The following is an 18,705-nucleotide window of genomic DNA, read 5'->3' as shown; positions in this document are numbered from 1 at the left end:
GATTTTTCCAAACAAGGACACAGCTTTCCACTTTGATTCTTAATATAAATCCAAGTTTTCTATATTATACTATTTGTTTGTGTAACTTTCTCTCTGCAAACGCTAGTTAATGTTTATTTGCTTAAATCACTTAAATATTAGAGCCAGGCCTCTATTTGAGCCAGGCCTCTATTTCCTTTATGATCACAGCTTTTGCTCATTTGCTTGGTAATTGTTTAATTCCAGCATTTTAATAAATTTCTTCATTCCCTGCACTAATTTGTTACCATTTACACACGGCGTCACGTTTCTTGTCTTAGTATGCCTCTATAAATGTAAAAAAAATAAAAAAATAATAATAATTGACAGAATAATTATTCTCCTCTTTGACTGTGCATTTACAGCAGATCTTACTTTCGCCACTAGAGTGACCATCTGATTTCTAAGGTTCTGTAGAGGGGTGTGAGAAAACGATTATTTTAACGGATATGGACCATTTTCTGAATATGATTATGACAATTATTTTTTGTCATTATCTGCGATAAGAAAAAAAGCAATTTTCAGCTGCCAGTGTGACAGGTTAAAGGAAATACTAATAGCCTGTTATACATTAAAAAGTATTAGTAAATTCATAGTATGTGAGGATCTTAAAACATCTAAGGTTAAGAAGATCATGCATTCAGTATTAGTTGATAGATTGATAACATTTATATAATTCTGTTAAAATCCGTCAAGCATACAAAGGGTACGAATTGTGAGAGGAATGTGTAAACGTTATGTTGATTCCTTTATGTTGTCGTGGATAAAAGTGTTAATCTGTGATCTACTAAATGCTCTTAATCTATGAGCCTGAGATCGATTGCTCTGGTCTCCACTCAAGTTCACGGAGAATTCGCGGTCTTTTTCTCATTGCACTAAACGTTCAATGAGTAAACATTCCGTATCACTATCGTGATTCTTTCTACCCTTTTTCAGGTACATTATTGATGATTAAAAAGAGTAATTTAAATGTAATAACTTGATAACATGTCAAGAGTGTTTAAGGTTTGTTTAGTAACATGTTGAGGAAGTTGGTTGAGTTTGCAGAGAGTAATGTGAGCCGTGCTCGGTTGCAGCTAGCTTCGTACTGCTAGGTACTGCTACGTAGCTGCCATTTTATGTCGATTGTGAATGTGCGTTAATAAGATATTTTGCGGCGTTGTGTGGTTGTTTTTCAAACACTTTGTTGCCTGTTGATGAATTGTGTTATGGTTTACTGAGTTAAAGCTTTGCTTGACAGTTATATTGAAAACAGTATTTGTTTCAGTGATGTACAGTGTATACTGTTATGATTTGAATAAGCCTTGTACCCTACAAAACCTATCGTTCCTGTAGATCTGTTGTTCTGTAAAATGTGTTATTTATGTACAATGATTGCACTAAACGTTCAATGAGTAAACATTCCGTATCACTATCGTGATTCTTTCTCCCCTTTTTCAGGGGTGTAACATTTTTGGAGGCTCCGCTGAGATAGCTGCTCAGATGTCCAGTTTCCACATCCTGGTCGCTGAATTCCGAGCCAGCTAAATCCCCACATAATAACTCAGGCAGGCTGCAGTGAGGAAAGTGTTGCTGTTCGAGGAGGGCTGGAAGTTGGTGGTTAAGTACGTGTCACCTGAGGCCATTGATCGACCATCAGAGACAGTAAGGACCATCTAATTCAGAGTCAACTCCTGCACAGTAAAAGTTCCTCCTGTTCTGTCAAGATGACAACCGCCTTGGAAGAACTACAGGAAGAGGTAGTAGGAGAATTGCGCACCCTGACTAAAGACAAGTTACTAGAGATATGTGATTTCCTTGACATATCAGGCGAACAGAGAAGAGATGTTCAAGACAAATCCCGCATATCACTGATGACTCACATTATGATGTTCCTTGAAAGAGAGGAAATTGCAGAGTTAGAAGATGGCGGCATGTCAGAATTGTTGCTACTTAAAGACAAAATGACAGATATGATCAGTGGCATAGATAACAAAACATGGCAAACTGACCATGATATTGAAACAGCCGGAATACATCACAGAATAGAAGAACTGAGAACTGTAACCCCACAACAAAGGGTGGGAACTGAGCAGATTACTGCAGCCAAAGCCAGTGATTCCCTGCGTCAGCCCCAACCCCATGCCAATCTTCAGGGGAGCGTGCCGCTCTCACCCAATGCACAGCCCAGCTCATACTGGCGCAAAGAGTTTAAAATTTCTGGTCAGATAGGTGAACCGGGCCAGAAAGATAAACTGATTTTTTCCAGCCTTGCCCATCAGATCGAGAGCGGACTTAACAGAGGCTATCCTGAGGTAGAAATAGTAGATGCAGTAGTCAGGGCTATTTCTCCAGGCTCACAGCTACGCAGTTACTTGGAAGGTAAACCCCAGCTAACTCTTACCACACTTAGATGTATCCTGCGTTCCCACTTCCAAGAGAAGAGTGCAACAGAGCTTTACAAACAGCTAGCTTCAGAAGCACAGCATAGCAAGGAGACCCCTCAAAGCTTCCTGATGCGCGTCTTAGATTTGAGGCAAAAAGTACTGTTTGCATCCCAGGAGTCAGAATCAGGGCTTAAGTATGACCCTGCTCTAGTCCAGCGCATGTGTTTACACACAGTCCTTACAGGTCTCCAGAGTGACAGTATCAGGATAGACATGCAGCCTCTCCTGCTAGATAGCGAAACATCAGATGAGGTTTTGCTAGAGAAGCTTAACATTGCTTGTGCTAATGAGATAGAAAGACGAAACAAAAAGCGGTTTCATGCCCCACAGCCTGCTACAACTGTAAGTGTAGTCCAGTTTGAAGATACGCCATCCACAAAGTGTCCTGTGAAGGAAGCCGACGTTAAGATACCCGCAGAACTGTTAACAGAGTTAGCTGAACTTAAGACAGGTGTAGCTTCTCTAAAAGGTCTCAGTGCAGAGATTGCTCAGATTAAGGAGACATTACAGCAGCCTATGTTTCGGTCACCGCCTTGTGCCTATGCCCCACCTCCAGTTAGGAGGCCAGATAGGGACCCCCAGCCACCTGTGTCCCAGCAGCAGTATTACAGCAACTACAGTCAGTCCCAAGCACCTGACCCTGTGCAGCATCAATATGCACCTAACCGGTATGCCAACCGCTCTGCTCAAGCTCCAAGGAGGTGTTTTGTCTGCCAGCAGGCCAGAACAGATGCACGCTGCACCCACTGCTTCCGATGTGGGAGTGGAGAACATTTTCAAGCTGGATGTAAAATCCGGGGAGTCAGACCATCAAGGGAGGCCCATTTAAACGGGGAAAGGTTACCGCTGAGGGACGAGTGTTAACCGTAGCTACCAAAAAGTCCCAGAAATGTGCAAATTGTGCCAGAGAAGATTCATTTGAGAACCTGAAACAATGTTCATCATGTAAAGAGACACTGTACTGTTCCAAAGTATGTCAAAACCAACATTGGATTAAACATAAGGAAAAATGCACTCACCTGAAAATTAACTCTACCAGTGAAAGGTTTTCCTGCACAGAGGAAAATGCCCACTCCTTACCATCCCTAGCTCAAGGTCGCTACCCCCGTAAGGTCACCTCGCTAGTCGGCAGACAGTGCCTTATTGAGTGTCACCTGAATCGCCACCACCTCCAAGCTCTATGGGACACAGGCTCTCAGGTATCGGTCATTGATGAACGATGGAAAGCGGAATCTCTCCCAAACGCAAGGCTGAGAGATGTTTCAGAAATCCTGGACTCACCTGCTGATCTAAGGTTGACTGCAGCAAATGGGACTGAAATGCCGTACCTGGGATGGATTGAAACAACTTTTCGGTTAGCCTCTGAAACTGACGAAACAAAGGAACTGATCATCCCAGTGCTGGTAATGAAAGGCTGTCACCTATCTCATCCCATCATAGGTTTCAATGTTATCGAGCACATCCTGACAATGACCGAAAAGACTAAACGATACAGTACAATAAAAACAGCTTTCCCAAGCCTCAAAAGAAACAAGGTGAGTGCTTTTATACAGGCTGTTAGCGCAGAACAGACAGATGAATACGCAGTGAAAACCAAGAAAGAGAAGGTTGCTGTACCAAAACACAGTAGCATTCAGATTGAGTGCCGTGTAGCTTCCCAGCCTTTCAAAGAGGACATGACAATGCTTTTCCAGCCAGACCTGAACCCGCAGTGGCCAGACGACCTTGAGTTCTTTGACACACTAGTCAGAGTCAGGAAAGGTGTTTTTCCAGTTATCAGGCTTGATGTCTCTAACCCTACTGACCACGACATTGCCCTGCTAGGACGCACAATAATCGGTACAGTACAAACCATTATGACTGTGTTACCTGCCCAAGTCTTTGAAAAAACAGTCACCCCAGCCACAGTGAATCACACCAGCGTTCGAACCCCATGTACTGCTACTGAACAGTGGGATCCACCAGTAGGCTTAACTCACCTAACCGAAGAGCAGAGAGAGGTTGTTAGGCAAATGCTTAGAGAAGAGTGTCACTCCTTCTCCTGATCAGACAATGACATTGGCTGCATTGAACGATTGAAAATGACTATTTCTCTAAAGGACTCTGAACCAGTCAAGCGCACATACATGTCAGTGCCCAGGCCACTGTATCAGGAGATGAAGGGTTACCTTTATGACCTCATAGCCCAGGGCTGGGTTAGGAAGTCAAACTCTTCATATTCTTCACCTGTCGTGTGTGTTCGTAAGAAGGATGGGACCCTCCGATTGTGTATAGATTACAGAGACCTGAACAGAAAGACACATCCCGACCGCCAGCCCATCCCTCGGGTCCAAGACATCATGGACAGTTTAGGTGGTAATTCCTGGTTCTCCCTCTTAGATCAGGGAAAAGCTTATCACCAGGGGTTCATCTCTGAAGAAAGCAGACCACTGACAGCATTTGTGACCCCGTGGGGACTCTATGAGTGGATACGGATGCCATTCGGCCTCATGAACGCTCCTGCAGCTTTTCAGCGGTGTATGGAGGAGTGTTTGGAAGGGCTCCGGGATGACATCTGCATTCCTTATCTGGACGACACGCTTGTTTTCAGTAAAACTTTCGACAGCCATGTGAATGATGTGCGAAAAGTTTTGCAGCGTCTCAGAGAGTATGGCATTAAACTCAAACCAAGTAAGTGTGATCTCTTTAAACCCCAGGTCCGTTATTTGGGCAGAGTAGTGTCTGCAGAGGGCAGCCGAGTTGACCCAGCCGATTTTGAAGCAGTAAGAGCATTGAAAGAAATCAGACCAGGGACTGTGGGCCAGCTCAGACAAATGCTGGGTTTACTCACTTACTACAGACAGTACATCAAAGACTTTTCTAGGAGGGCCAGCTGCCTGTATGACCTCCTGAAAGCAGATTCAAAGAAATGACCTGACCACCCACGGAAAACAAAAACAAAGAAACTAAGTCATGTGGTGCCCTCAAACAAGCCAATCCTGTGGACTGACCAGCATCAACAGGCTCTTGAACAGCTGATTGAGTGTTTGCTTCACCCACCAGTCTTAGGTTTCCCTGATTTCACTCAGCCATTTGTTGTACACACTGATGCGTCACACCAAGGCTTGGGAGCAGTTCTTTACCAAAAGCAAGATGGGAAGCTTAGGGTCATTGCTTATGGCTCTCGAACCTTAACAGCAGCTGAGAAGAACTATCACTACCACTCGGGCAAGCTAGAATTTCTAGCTCTAAAATGGGCAATCACTGATAAGTTCCATGATTATTTGTACTATGCTCCGTCCTTCACTGTATACAGCGATAACAACCCGCTCAGCTACATTCTGTCTACTGCGAAACTGAACGCAACCACTTCCAGGTGGGTTTCAGAATTGGCTGATTTCCACTTCACAATAAAGTACAGGCCAGGCAGAGAGAACGGTGATGCAGATGCGTTGTCAAGGATGCCACTGGATGTAGAGTCACTGATGAGAGAATGTTCTGAGGAACTTCCACCAGACACCATTGCCGCCACGATACAAGCAGTTGAGGTACAGAAAGAGGCTGTTGTACCTTGGTCACTTTCAGCTGCAGCTATGTCAGTATCAGCTGAAGGTGAGACAACCACTGCAACAACCAGCTCGATCCCAAAAGATGGGATAAGAGAAGCACAAGAATCTGATCCGGTCATCCGTCCTGTGCTCAATTTCAAACTGTCGGGTTTCAAACCGCCAGTTAAAGAGCAAAAGGAATTCAGTCCAAAGACAAAATGCCTATTCAGAGAATGGGACAAATTGACAATAGACAGTGATGGCATTCTGTACAGAATCACTACAGCCCGCAAGCAGTTAGTTCTACCAGAGCAGTACAAAGGTAAAGTGATGGAAGAGTTGCACAATAACATGGGACACCAAGGTACTGACCGCACTGTATCACTAGTACGTGACCGCTTCTTCTGGCCATATATGCAATCTGACATCGAGCACTATGTGACTAAAACTTGTAGCTGTGTCAAGCAGAAAAAGCCAGCTCATGAAACAAGAGCTCCTCTGACAAACATTGTGACAACACAGCCATTTGAACTGGTATGTATAGACTTCCTTCATCTCGACAGATGCAAAGGGGGATATGAGTACATCCTCGTGATTGTTGATCATTTTACACGTTTCACTCAAGCCTACGCCACCACATCAAAGTCAGGTAAAACTGCTGCAAATCTCATCTTCAATGACTTTGCCCTGAAGTTTGGGTTCCCGTCCCGCATCCACCATGACCAAGGGGGAGAATTTGAAAATCAGTTGTTCCATCAGTTAAAGAAACTCAGTGGCATGGCGGGGTCCAGAACAACACCCTACCACCCGATGGGGAACGGTCAAGTGGAACGCATGAACAGAACATTGTTGCATATGTTAAAGACACTAACTGAGACACAAAAGTCAAATTGGAAGGAGTCTCTGAACAAACTGGTTTATGCCTATAACTGCACCCGTTGCGAAGTGACTGGCTATTCACCATTTTATCTTCTGTTTGGGAGATCACCCAGGCTTCCAGTTGATATGCTCTTTGGATTGTGCTCAGAGGCAGGTTCCAGTAACCATCGAGACTACGTGGAGAACTGGAAACGAGGGATGGAAGAAGCATACGCCATTGCAAATGAAAATGCTCAGAAAGCTGCTGAAAGAAGTAAGAAGTACTATGACACTAAAGTTAGGAGTTCAGTGCTACAGCCTGGTGAGCGAGTTCTGATTAAAAACCTGACACCAAGAGGAGGACCAGGCAAACTCCGTAACTATTGGGAAGATACAATTCACACAGTAGTGAGACAAATGGGTTCAGACCTGCCGATTTATGAATTGAGACCAGAAAAGGGTAGGGGACGCTCCAGGGTCCTGCACAGAAACCTGCTCATGTCCTGTGACCACTTACCTTTTGAGACGCAACCAGAAATGACCAAAGATGACAAAAGTCAGAAAAAAAGGAGACATCAGCCTGCATCACATCCTCTAGATTCTGATGAAGACAGCGGGGATGAATATGACCTTCATGAGCCGCTACAGGTTCCCACATCTCCTACAGTACCTGAGGAGAGGAATGCTGAACCAGCGAGAGGGTGGGAACACAGGCCCCCACCAGTGAAACAGACAGTTGCGGTGCCAGTCCCTGATACGCTACCAGCACAGCCTCTTGTTGAAAAGCGGCTGGAGGAGACAACAACAGTTCAAGACCTGCCTGCTGAGGAGATGAACTTGCCTGCTGAAAATTTGCCTGATGATCGTCCACCAAGTGCCCTTCCTTCATTAACTGATGCTGCTGAACCTGAGGAACCAGCCTACCAGCTGCCACAAAGAGAGAGACACCCTCCAAGTCGTATCACCTATGATCAGCTTGGTATCCCTTCCTGCTACAGTATCCAGCCACAGCCACAGTTGTTCCCTGTCTACTCTGCACCAGGACTGGTTCCATGGCTGCCATCACTACAGCAATGTTACTTTCAGCCACCTTACATGTATGGGCTTCAGCAAACATGAGGCTACAGAGTTGACATGTTTGACCATGGACTACTGACTGATTTCACAGACTGTCACAAGAGAAAATTTGCAGACTATGCATTTAGATCATTAAAATTGATGGACTGTTGATCAATAGTATGAGAAAGGACTGTTTATGTTATACAGCTGGTCAACAGATATGGACTGTGAATAACTTGTTAGTTATATTTGAACTGTGACCCTTGACCTCTGCTCAAGTACTACCTTACAGAAGAGGATTTTCTAGGTCCAGTGCATACAGACTGTTGAAGAAGACAATGTTGGTAATGTTGGGACAACATTTATTTTGTTGGGGAGAGTGTGACAGGTTAAAGGAAATACTAATAGCCTGTTATACATTAAAAAGTATTAGTAAATTCATAGTATGTGAGGATCTTAAAACATCTAAGGTTAAGAAGATCATGCATTCAGTATTAGTTGATAGATTGATAACATTTATATAATTCTGTTAAAATCCGTCAAGCATACAAAGGGTACGAATTGTGAGAGGAATGTGTAAACGTTATGTTGATTCCTTTATGTTGTCGTGGATAAAAGTGTTAATCTGTGATCTACTAAATGCTCTTAATCTATGAGCCTGAGATCGATTGCTCTGGTCTCCACTCAAGTTCACGGAGAATTCGCGGTCTTTTTCTCATTGCACTAAACGTTCAATGAGTAAACATTCCGTATCACTATCGTGATTCTTTCTACCCTTTTTCAGGTACATTATTGATGATTAAAAAGAGTAATTTAAATGTAATAACTTGATAACATGTCAAGAGTGTTTAAGGTTTGTTTAGTAACATGTTGAGGAAGTTGGTTGGGTTTGCAGAGAGTAATGTGAGCCGTGCTCGGTTGCAGCTAGCTTCGTACTGCTAGGTACTGCTACGTAGCTGCCATTTTATGTCGATTGTGAATGTGCGTTAATAAGATATTTTGCGGCGTTGTGTGGTTGTTTTTCAAACACTTTGTTGCCTGTTGATGAATTGTGTTATGGTTTACTGAGTTAAAGCTTTGCTTGACAGTTATATTGAAAACAGTATTTGTTTCAGTGATGTACAGTGTATACTGTTATGATTTGAATAAGCCTTGTACCCTACAAAACCTATCGTTCCTGTAGATCTGTTGTTCTGTAAAATGTGTTATTTATGTACAATGATTGCACTAAACGTTCAATGAGTAAACATTCCGTATCACTATCGTGATTCTTTCTCCCCTTTTTCAGGGGTGTAACACCAGCACTCATCTCTCTTTCACTCGAACAGAGTGAAGCACTGTGTGCTCCAAACAACTATTGGCTAGTTCTTCTGTCTGTTAAGAAATGGGGCGGGGTAAATTGGGTGAACCTGCTACATTGATTGTAATGGAAAAAGCCGCTCTCCGTCTGCTCTCATTTCCCCAGACAGACACACGGCTCTGTTTCTTTCACTCATCTCAGGGCACACCTTTCCCCTTTTCCAAACATTGTGTATGAATCAGAAATCAATGTTGTTCCAGCCATTTAATTCATGTCTACTTTGCTGAGGCAATATGGTGTTTTAGTCTGTCTACTTTGCTGAGGCCATATGGTTGTTTAAGTCTGTCTACTTTGCTGAGGCCATATGGTTGTTTTAGTCTGTCTACTTTGCTGAGGCCATATGGTTGTTTAAGTCTGTCTACTTTGCTGAGGCCATATGGTTGTTTTAGTCTGTCTACTTTGCTGAGGCCATATGGTTGTTTTAGTCTGTCTACTTTGCTGAGGCCATATGGTGTTTTAGTCTGTCTACTTTGCTGAGGCCATATGGTTGTTTTAGTCTGTTTACTTGCCGTTGTTTAGTAGCCCTACTTTGTCTGTCCGTATAATTATTCCATTGCTGACGTCTGTCGTTATGTTGTGATCCATGCCCATGCATTTCTCTCTGCCAGGCATGTTTACTGAGTGACAGATCATTAAAAAATAAAATGACAAATGTAAATAGTTTACTTTGATTGTACAAACACTGTGGCATAACTGTCGTGAGAGAAAAGCTTTGCTCCTCTCGAAAGTGAAACAATAGATGGGACAAGTGAATTAGTCTACCTTCATCTAAATCTGTCTGGAGTAAAGGCAGGCAGTAGTAGCCAGCCATGCATTAGGCTATTTATTAGACTATTTTGTTCATTATTGAATAGGACTAAATAAGTAAATCATGTGCATTTTCATCTGCCAGGGTCATTTAACAATGTGTGTGAATGAGTGAAGGAACATAACGATGAGCTCTGAGTGACAGCTCAGTAATGAAGGAACATAACGATGATCTCTGAGTGACAGCTCAGTAATGAAGGAACATAACGATGAGCTCTGAGTGACAGCTCAGTAATGAAGGAACATAACGATGAGCTCTGAGTGACAGCTCAGTAATGAAGGAACATAACGATGAGCTCTGAGATGAGCTCTGAGTGACAGCTCAGTAATGAAGGAACATAACGACGAGCTCTGAGATGAGCTCTGAGTGACAGCTCAGTAATGAAGGAACATAACGACGAGCTCTGAGATGAGCTCTGAGTGACAGCTCAGTAATGAAGGAACATAACGACGAGCTCTGAGATGAGCTCTGAGTGACAGCTCAGTAATGAAGGAACATAACGATGAGCTGAGTGACAGCTCAGTAATGTGCACTTGAGGTAAAGGCTTTACCGGCATTTAAAGCACACTTCCGGGTTTTCTAATCGCGAGTAAATCCGATTACGAGTATGAATTGTGATAAAACGGAAACAATTACGAATATGAGTATGACGAGATTGGCACAACCCTAGTTCTGTACTCCCGAAGTTGTTGACTGTTTTTGTGCTTGCCAGTTAGCTAGCAGTTCTCAGCTGATAGCAGCCAATGGCTAGCAGTTTCTTACTGGCGATAAAAAAACGGATGATTGCCATAATTTTCTCTGAGTCATTACTGAATTATTTAATGTAACAAATCAAACATTAAACCTTGTAAACAATTAATAGTAAATCATGGTAACCTCGTAAATAATTAATTTAGACCGGGCGCTTATTTGAAACAGGTGTTTATGTGCTGACAGGTATGTATGTCTGATCAAATCAAATTGTATTTGTCACATGCGCCGAATACGACAGCCCTAAGTAAGCATTTCACTGTAAGGTCTACCTGTTGTATTCGGCACATGTGATTGTGTGTCGTTACCCGGCTATTAAAAAGAGACAGGTGGCTATTCGAGACTCAGGAAATAATTTAAGTTTTATGGAAGTTGGTCTTAGCAAGCTGCTAATGTGCCAAAATGTTTTGTTTTAACCCCTAATGCTAATCGCTGCTTAGCTAACTGGCTAGCTAAATCCACTGAGATAGGGAAAATGTTGCTAGCAAACTTTTGCTCTAATACAGGCTTGTACCAGTGGTAGATTATAAATCAGCATTGTTTGTGCAACAGCTTGTTCATCAATCAGAGATGAAATGGCGAAAAATATTCTAAAATCTTTGTCTGAATGTACAGGTAACAAAAAAAAGGCATTGGGCCACCACAAGCCAGAACAGCTTCAATGCACCTTGGCATAGATTCTACAAGTGTTTGGAACTAAACTGAAAGTATACAACACCATTCTTCTATGAGAAATGACATCATCTGGTGTTTTACTGATGCTGGAAACCGCCGTCTCAGGCGCCGCTCCAGAATCTCCCATAAGAGTTCAATTGGGTTGAGATCTAGTGACAGACAGCCGTGACATATGGTTTATATCGTTTTCATGCTCACCAAACAATTCAGTGACCGGAAATTGCATTTTTGTCCCCCCCCCCAGTTTTATCATTGGAATGTGAACCAAAACGAGGCAGCGGTGTGCTTTAGGACCAGGAGTGACGCCTCAGAGAGGTCAGACAGGCTGTTCGGAGTGTTTATCCGACATGATAAAAAATAACAATAAATTTTTTTAAATTATGTCCCCTCCACTTCTAAAACCAAAGTTGCACCCCTGCCAGTACCCATCTATTTAAAGCCAATTAGGGTCCCAAGGGAAACACTGACCAACACTTTGGTTCTTACTCTGTCACAACCATCTCTTTCCTTACTTTTTCCATTCGTTGTCATGCCAAACAAAACCGCATTCCAAGTGCCCACTGTATTCCAACCATAAAATTCCAACAGTTTACCCAAGCCACTGTATTCCAACCATAAAATTCCAACAGTTTACCCAAGCCACTGTATTCCAACCATAAAATTCCAACAGTTTACCCAAGCCACTGTATTCCAACCATAAAATTCCAACAGTTTACCCAAGCCACTGTATTCCAACCATAAAATTCCAACAGTTTACCCAAGTGTTTTGATCTATAAATCTCAAGTAAAATTGTAATATTTGGTACAGAAATCATATTGTGCAGCCCTAACTTTCTCCCAACAAGAGGTAAGTCAGTACGAATCACTTACCAATGTTTGGATGGTTTAGAATCTTCATTATTCGGACTTCCCTGAAGAGCTGAAGACAGATAGAGAAAAGAAAGGACGTTTAGAAGAAGTAAACCATTCTCTCTGATCCAGACATTTCAATAATTTTATTAACCTTCATTTAACTAGGCAAGTCAGTTAAGAACAAATTCTTATTTACAATGACGGCCTACCAAAAGGCAAAAGGCCTCCTGCGGGGACGGGGGCTGGGAATAAAAATAAAAACAAAATAAAAATACAGGACAACACATCACGACAAGAGAGACACCACAACCCTACATAAAGAGAGACTTAAGACAACAACATAGCATGGCAGCAACACATGAAAACACAGCATGGAAGAAACACAACATGGCAGCAGCACAACATGGTAGCAGCACAAAACATGGTACAAACATTATTTGGCACAGCACAAAGGGCAAGAAGGTAAAGACAATAATACATCACACGAAGCAGCTACAACTGTCAGTAGAATAACTGGTTACATTCTGTGGTCGTGAGAGGGACAGTATACAGGCCAATACTGGACAGTAAAACTAAAGTATGTACTTTAATACAGGTTTCCACACACAGTCTCACAATACAAACACATATTACTTTTCTTAATGGTAGTCTGGGAGAGCCTCCCAACTCTCCCAGACTATGACTTTCTGGGAAGTTTGCTAAACACTTCCTCTGCCTTTCTTTCCCTCTGCCTATTTTCATTTCCTCCCTCCCTCTTTCCCTCCTTCATGAAGGAGCAGGACAGTCGCTCACTCCTGTCTCTGGCCACTTGTATGCGATTGGCCTACGGGGTGTGCCCTGGGTAGTCCGTCCCTGTTCCTCCCTCCATCCATCTACAGGGCCGTCAGAAAGTATTTACACTCCTTGACGTTTTCCAAATGTTGTTACAGCCTGAACTTAAAATGGATTAAATAGTGATGATGTGTCACTGACCTACACACAATACCCCATAATGAGATGATGTGTCACTGACCTACACACAATACCCCATAATGTCAAAGTGGAAATACGTTTTTAGAATTTTTTACAAATTAATAAACACTGAAAAGCTGAAATGTCTTGAGTGAATAAGTAGTCAACCACTTTGTTATGGCAAGCCTAAATAAATTCAGGAGTAGAATATTTGCTTAACAAGTCACATATGTTGCATGGACTCACTCTTTGTGCAATAATAGTGTTTAACATAATTTTTTTATGACTACCTAATATCTGTACCCCACACATAAGGTCCCTCAGTCGGGCAGTGAACTTCAAACACAGATTCAACCACAAAGACCAGGGAGGTTTTCCAATGCTTCGCAAAGAAGGGCAACTATTGATAGGATGGTGTATCAATACACCCAGACACTACAAAGATACAGGCGTCCTTCTTAACACTAAAACAGCCTGGCCTTTCAGCCTATAAGTACCCGCTAGAAAACGTTGCCGGGAATCCCCTTCAGCAGATGCATCAGATACATATCAACCCACAAGGTACGCAAACATAAGCACCAACTCTTGATAAATGGTGCAGAAACTATTGTAAAGGATAAATTGCATGAATAAATATTTGTGGAAATATATCAATTGTTTAGAGTCAAGGATATGTTTTGTATAATTCTACAAATTCCTAGAAAAAAACGTAGGCCTATAGCGTATTTTAGTTTCCGTTACAATAAAAACATTAGTATACTGTATTTGATCAACTTTAATTGTAGATTCGATTAGTCATAGAGTTATATTAATTAATAAAGTCCAGTTACAGCTTCTTCTGACAAAGTAGAAAGGAAAAACATAATAATAATATGAATAATATAACCAGCCAGGTCACAGGTGAAATGTGCCATATTCCTAAACAAAAGTACCAGTGCATGAACAATTGCAAAGGATTAATCACATAAATAAATGTTTGTGGAAAAATATTAATGACAAGATACAATCAACAAATTACTGTATTGTGCCCTTATACCTGTGTCTTTACGCATGAATCAATCTCAGCTTCGGGGCTTTGTGTGAGTAAGCCCCACAAACAAAACTCTGTTGCACTGCACACAGTTTTTATGGGCCTTGTTTTGTGTGCACCTGCCGCAGGCGTGGCATGGTCTCTCAGAAGCCGTTGCGTGGCATGGTCTGTCAGAAGCCGTTGCGTGGCATGGTCTCTCAGAAGCCGTTGCGTGGCATGGTCTCTCAGAAGCCGTTGCGTGGCATGGTCTCTCAGAAGCCGTTGCGTGGCATGGTCTGTCAGAAGCCGTTGCGTGGCATGGTCTGTCAGAAGCCGTTGCGTGGCATGGTCTGTCAGAAGCCGTTGCGTGGCATGGTCTGTCAGAAGCCGTTGCGTGGCAGGGTCTGTCAGAAGCCGTTGCGTGGCAGGGTCTGTCAGAAGCCGTTGCGTGGCATGGTCTGTCAGAAGCCGTTGCGTGGCATGGTCTGCTCAGAAGCCGTTGCGTGGCATGGTCTCTCAGAAGCCGTTGCGTGGCATGGTCTCTCAGAAGCCGTTGCGTGGCATGGTCTCTCAGAAGCCGTTGCGTGGCATGGTCTCTCAGAAGCCGTTGCGTGGCATGGTCTCTCAGAAGCCGTTGCGTGGCATGGTCTCTCAGAAGCCGTTGCGTGGCATGGTCTCTCAGAAGCCGTTGCGTGGCATGGTCTCTCAGAAGCCGTTGCGTGGCATGGTCTCTCAGAAGCCGTTGCGTGGCATGGTCTCTCAGAAGCCGTTGCGTGGCATGGTCTCTCAGAAGCCGTTGCGTGGCATGGTCTCTCAGAAGCCGTTGCGTGGCATGGTCTCTCAGAAGCCGTTGCGTGGCATGGTCTCTCAGAAGCCGTTGCGTGGCATGGTCTCTCAGAAGCCGTTGCGTGGCATGGTCTCTCAGAAGCCGTTGCGTGGCATGGTCTCTCAGAAGCCGTTGCGTGGCATGGTCTCTCAGAAGCCGTTGCGTGGCATGGTCTCTCAGAAGCCGTTGCGTGGCATGGTCTCTCAGAAGCCGTTGCGTGGCATGGTCTCTCAGAAGCCGTTGCGTGGCATGGTCTGTCAGAAGCCGTTGCGTGGCATGGTCTGTCAGAAGCCGTTGCGTGGCATGGTCTGTCAGAAGCCGTTGCGTGGCATGGTCTGTCAGAAGCCGTTGCGTGGCATGGTCTGTCAGAAGCCGTTGCGTGGCATGGTCTGTCAGAAGCCGTTGCGTGGCATGGTCTGTCAGAAGCCGTTGCGTGGCAGGGTCTCTCAGAAGCCGTTGCGTGGCATGGTCTCTCAGAAGCCGTTGCGTGGCATGGTCTCTCAGAAGCCGTTGCGTGGCATGGTCTCTCAGAAGCCGTTGCGTGGCATGGTCTCTCAGAAGCCGTTGCGTGGCATGGTCTCTCAGAAGCCGTTGCGTGGCATGGTCTCTCAGAAGCCGTTGCGTGGCATGGTGTCAGAAGCCGTTGCGTGGCATGGTCTCTCAGAAGCCGTTGCGTGGCATGGTCTCTCAGAAGCCGTTGCGTGGCATGGTCTGTCAGAAGCCGTTGCGTGGCATGGTCTGTCAGAAGCCGTTGCGTGGCAGGGTCTGTCAGAAGCCGTTGCGTGGCAGGGTCTCTCAGAAGCCGTTGCGTGGCAGGGTCTCTCAGAAGCCGTTGCGTGGCATGGTCTCTCAGAAGCCGTTGCGTGGCATGGTCTCTCAGAAGCCGTTGCGTGGCATGGTCTCTCAGAAGCCGTTGCGTGGCATGGTCTCTCAGAAGCCGTTGCGTGGCATGGTCTGTCAGAAGCCGTTGCGTGGCATGGTCTGTCAGAAGCCGTTGCGTGGCATGGTCTGTCAGAAGCCGTTGCGTGGCATGGTCTGTCAGAAGCCGTTGCGTGGCATGGTCTGTCAGAAGCCGTTGCGTGGCATGGTCTGTCAGAAGCCGTTGCGTGGCATGGTCTGTCAGAAGCCGTTGCGTGGCATGGTCTGTCAGAAGCCGTTGCGTGGCATGGTCTGCTCAGAAGCCGTTGCGTGGCATGGTCTGTCAGAAGCCGTTGCGTGGCATGGTCTGTCAGAAGCCGTTGCGTGGCATGGTCTGCTCAGAAGCCGTTGCGTGGCATGGTCTCTCAGAAGCCGTTGCGTGGCATGGTCTCTCAGAAGCCGTTGCGTGGCATGGTCTCTCAGAAGCCGTTGCGTGGCATGGTCTGTCAGAAGCCGTTGCGTGGCATGGTCTCTCAGAAGCCGTTGCGTGGCATGGTCTCTCAGAAGCCGTTGCGTGGCAGGGTCTCTCAGAAGCCGTTGCGTGGCATGGTCTCTCAGAAGCCGTTGCGTGGCATGGTCTCTCAGAAGCCGTTGCGTGGCAGGGTCTGTCAGAAGCCGTTGCGTGGCAGGGTCTGTCAGAAGCCGTTGCGTGGCAGGGTCTGTCAGAAGCCGTTGCGTGGCATGGTCTGTCAGAAGCCGTTGCGTGGCATGGTCTCTCAGAAGCCGTTGCGTGGCATGGTCTGTCAGAAGCCGTTGTGTGGCATGGTCTGTCAGAAGCCGTTGCGTGGCATGGTCTCTCAGAAGCCGTTGCGTGGCATGGTCTCTCTGAAAAGGTCCACCCCAGACCTATCAGACCAAAATGACTCCACATCCATGCTCTTTCTGCCGTATGCTCCATGGACATACAAGAGGAGCAATAAATGCTTTGAGTTTATCCAGACATGTCTCAAGTACTGTTTCCTTTTCTGTGCGCATGAGCAACAGTACAATCTCTGATGTGCTGCAACTTCTGCATGTCACAAACTCGTCACTCTTTTCTACCCAAACCGTGCCATCCCTCCCAGACTCCTGTCTCACCGTGGCAGTTGGGATCACTGTCTCAATTGGCTCGGTTCTGGTTTTTCTGTGGCGAGGCTCAGGCATCGGAGGCAGAGGCTCGAAGTCAACATCAAAATCCAATTAAGACTCTTCATCAGCAACGTCGATTTCAAGCTCAATATCCGATCCTCCAACATCCATTAGTTTGGTTGGGCTTGACATTGTGAACTACACTTGTATGTTGTACTCGTCTGATTTGATTCTCCCGGGGGAAATTATATACCATTTCCAGCCTTTCATAATAAACGCGCCCACAATTCATCATTACACTATTGTTCTAAATTCAATCAGCCTCTTAACCTTTTCCCTATCCTCATCATTCAGTTGATTGAAGTCACAAGCACAATTATCCGTTTCTATCTGATTTCTATCATTCATCCATTGACAACAGAACAGCATATTTTAATTTCAATTGTATTATGTTAGTAGTTTTTGCCTAGTAACCAGATCAATGCTGCCACGCGACCGGTCATGTGCTGAATGGACGGACAGCTTCGATATTCTTGGAAAAAGAGCTGCAACGCTTGAATTTATTTGACAAAGATAAATGTCATAGAAACTGCAGAATATGCTCTTTCTGATACTATATAAATGTTTTACCTGCATGTGATTCTGAAGGAGAATTTGATTGTGATGCTCCTTTCTCTGCATCTGTCAATTACAACATGCGCCCACCTCTTCATGTACAATATGACAACTGATAGGTCTAATAATGTCACTCATAAGATTATTGTCATTTTAATCTTGTCTGTAGGCCAACTCTTATGTGTGAAATTAGTTTCGGTATAGTTAAGGTGTAGTTTTGATGGGCCGGCTGTGCAGGCTGACTGGCATCGTTTGTTTCCCGCTCATCAACTTGGAGTCAAGGATATCTTTTACATTATTCTAAAGGCCTAGTGCAACATGAAGCATGTTTTGGTTTCCTTTACAATACGTGTAATTAGTAATAGAGTTATAGTAAATTAAACAGTCAGGCTTATTTTTACAAAGTAAAACATAAAGAGAATAGTATCAACCCACAAGTCGTGTGGTAAAATAATTTGCTGCTGATAAATAGGCATAACACAAACTCATCAGTACAGGGAAGGAGGGGAAGGAGCAGAACACAGCTTATTTTTGGCAGATTTTTTTAATTTACAAAATCAAACGTCAATGGCCGTTGGCCTATGGCGGTTCTAGTGTTTACTCAGTTGACGGAGAGGAAGGAAACCGCTCGGGGATTTCACCATGAGGCCAATGGTGACTTTAAAACAGTTAGAGTTTAATGGCTGTGATAGGAAGAAAAAAACATGGATGGATCAACAACATTATAGTTACTCCACAATAGAAGGATGCCTGTACAGAATACAAATATTCCAAAACATGCATCCTGTTTGCAATAAGGCACTTAAGTAAAATTGCAAAAAATGTGGCAAAGAAATGAACTTTATGTTCTGAATACAAAGCATTATGTTTGGGGACAAATCCAACAACACATCACTGAGTCCCACTCTTCATATTTTCAAGCATGGTGGTGGCTGCATCATGTTATGGGTATGCTTGTCATCAGCAAGGACTAGGGAGTATATGA

General features: G+C 44.3%; 1 protein-coding gene across 15 annotated transcripts in view; it reads right to left on the bottom strand.

Annotated features, from left to right (window-relative positions):
- The window catches only part of LOC139555996 (MAP/microtubule affinity-regulating kinase 3-like), a 117,374-nt gene that overhangs the window by 60,825 nt on the left and 37,844 nt on the right, over positions 1-18,705 (bottom strand). For all 15 annotated transcript variants that reach the window (XM_071369445.1, XM_071369456.1, XM_071369441.1 and 12 more), the window contains exon 4: positions 12,352-12,400. In XM_071369445.1, the coding sequence (XP_071225546.1) occupies positions 12,352-12,400 (49 nt within the window). The remainder of the gene's footprint in view (positions 1-12,351; positions 12,401-18,705) is intronic.

This window comes from Salvelinus alpinus, chromosome 27, assembly GCF_045679555.1.
Source record: "Salvelinus alpinus chromosome 27, SLU_Salpinus.1, whole genome shotgun sequence".
Taxonomy (NCBI): domain Eukaryota; kingdom Metazoa; phylum Chordata; class Actinopteri; order Salmoniformes; family Salmonidae; genus Salvelinus; species Salvelinus alpinus.
The sequence above is the reverse complement of the archived record's forward strand: the minus strand, read 5'-3'. Positions and strand labels throughout refer to the sequence as shown.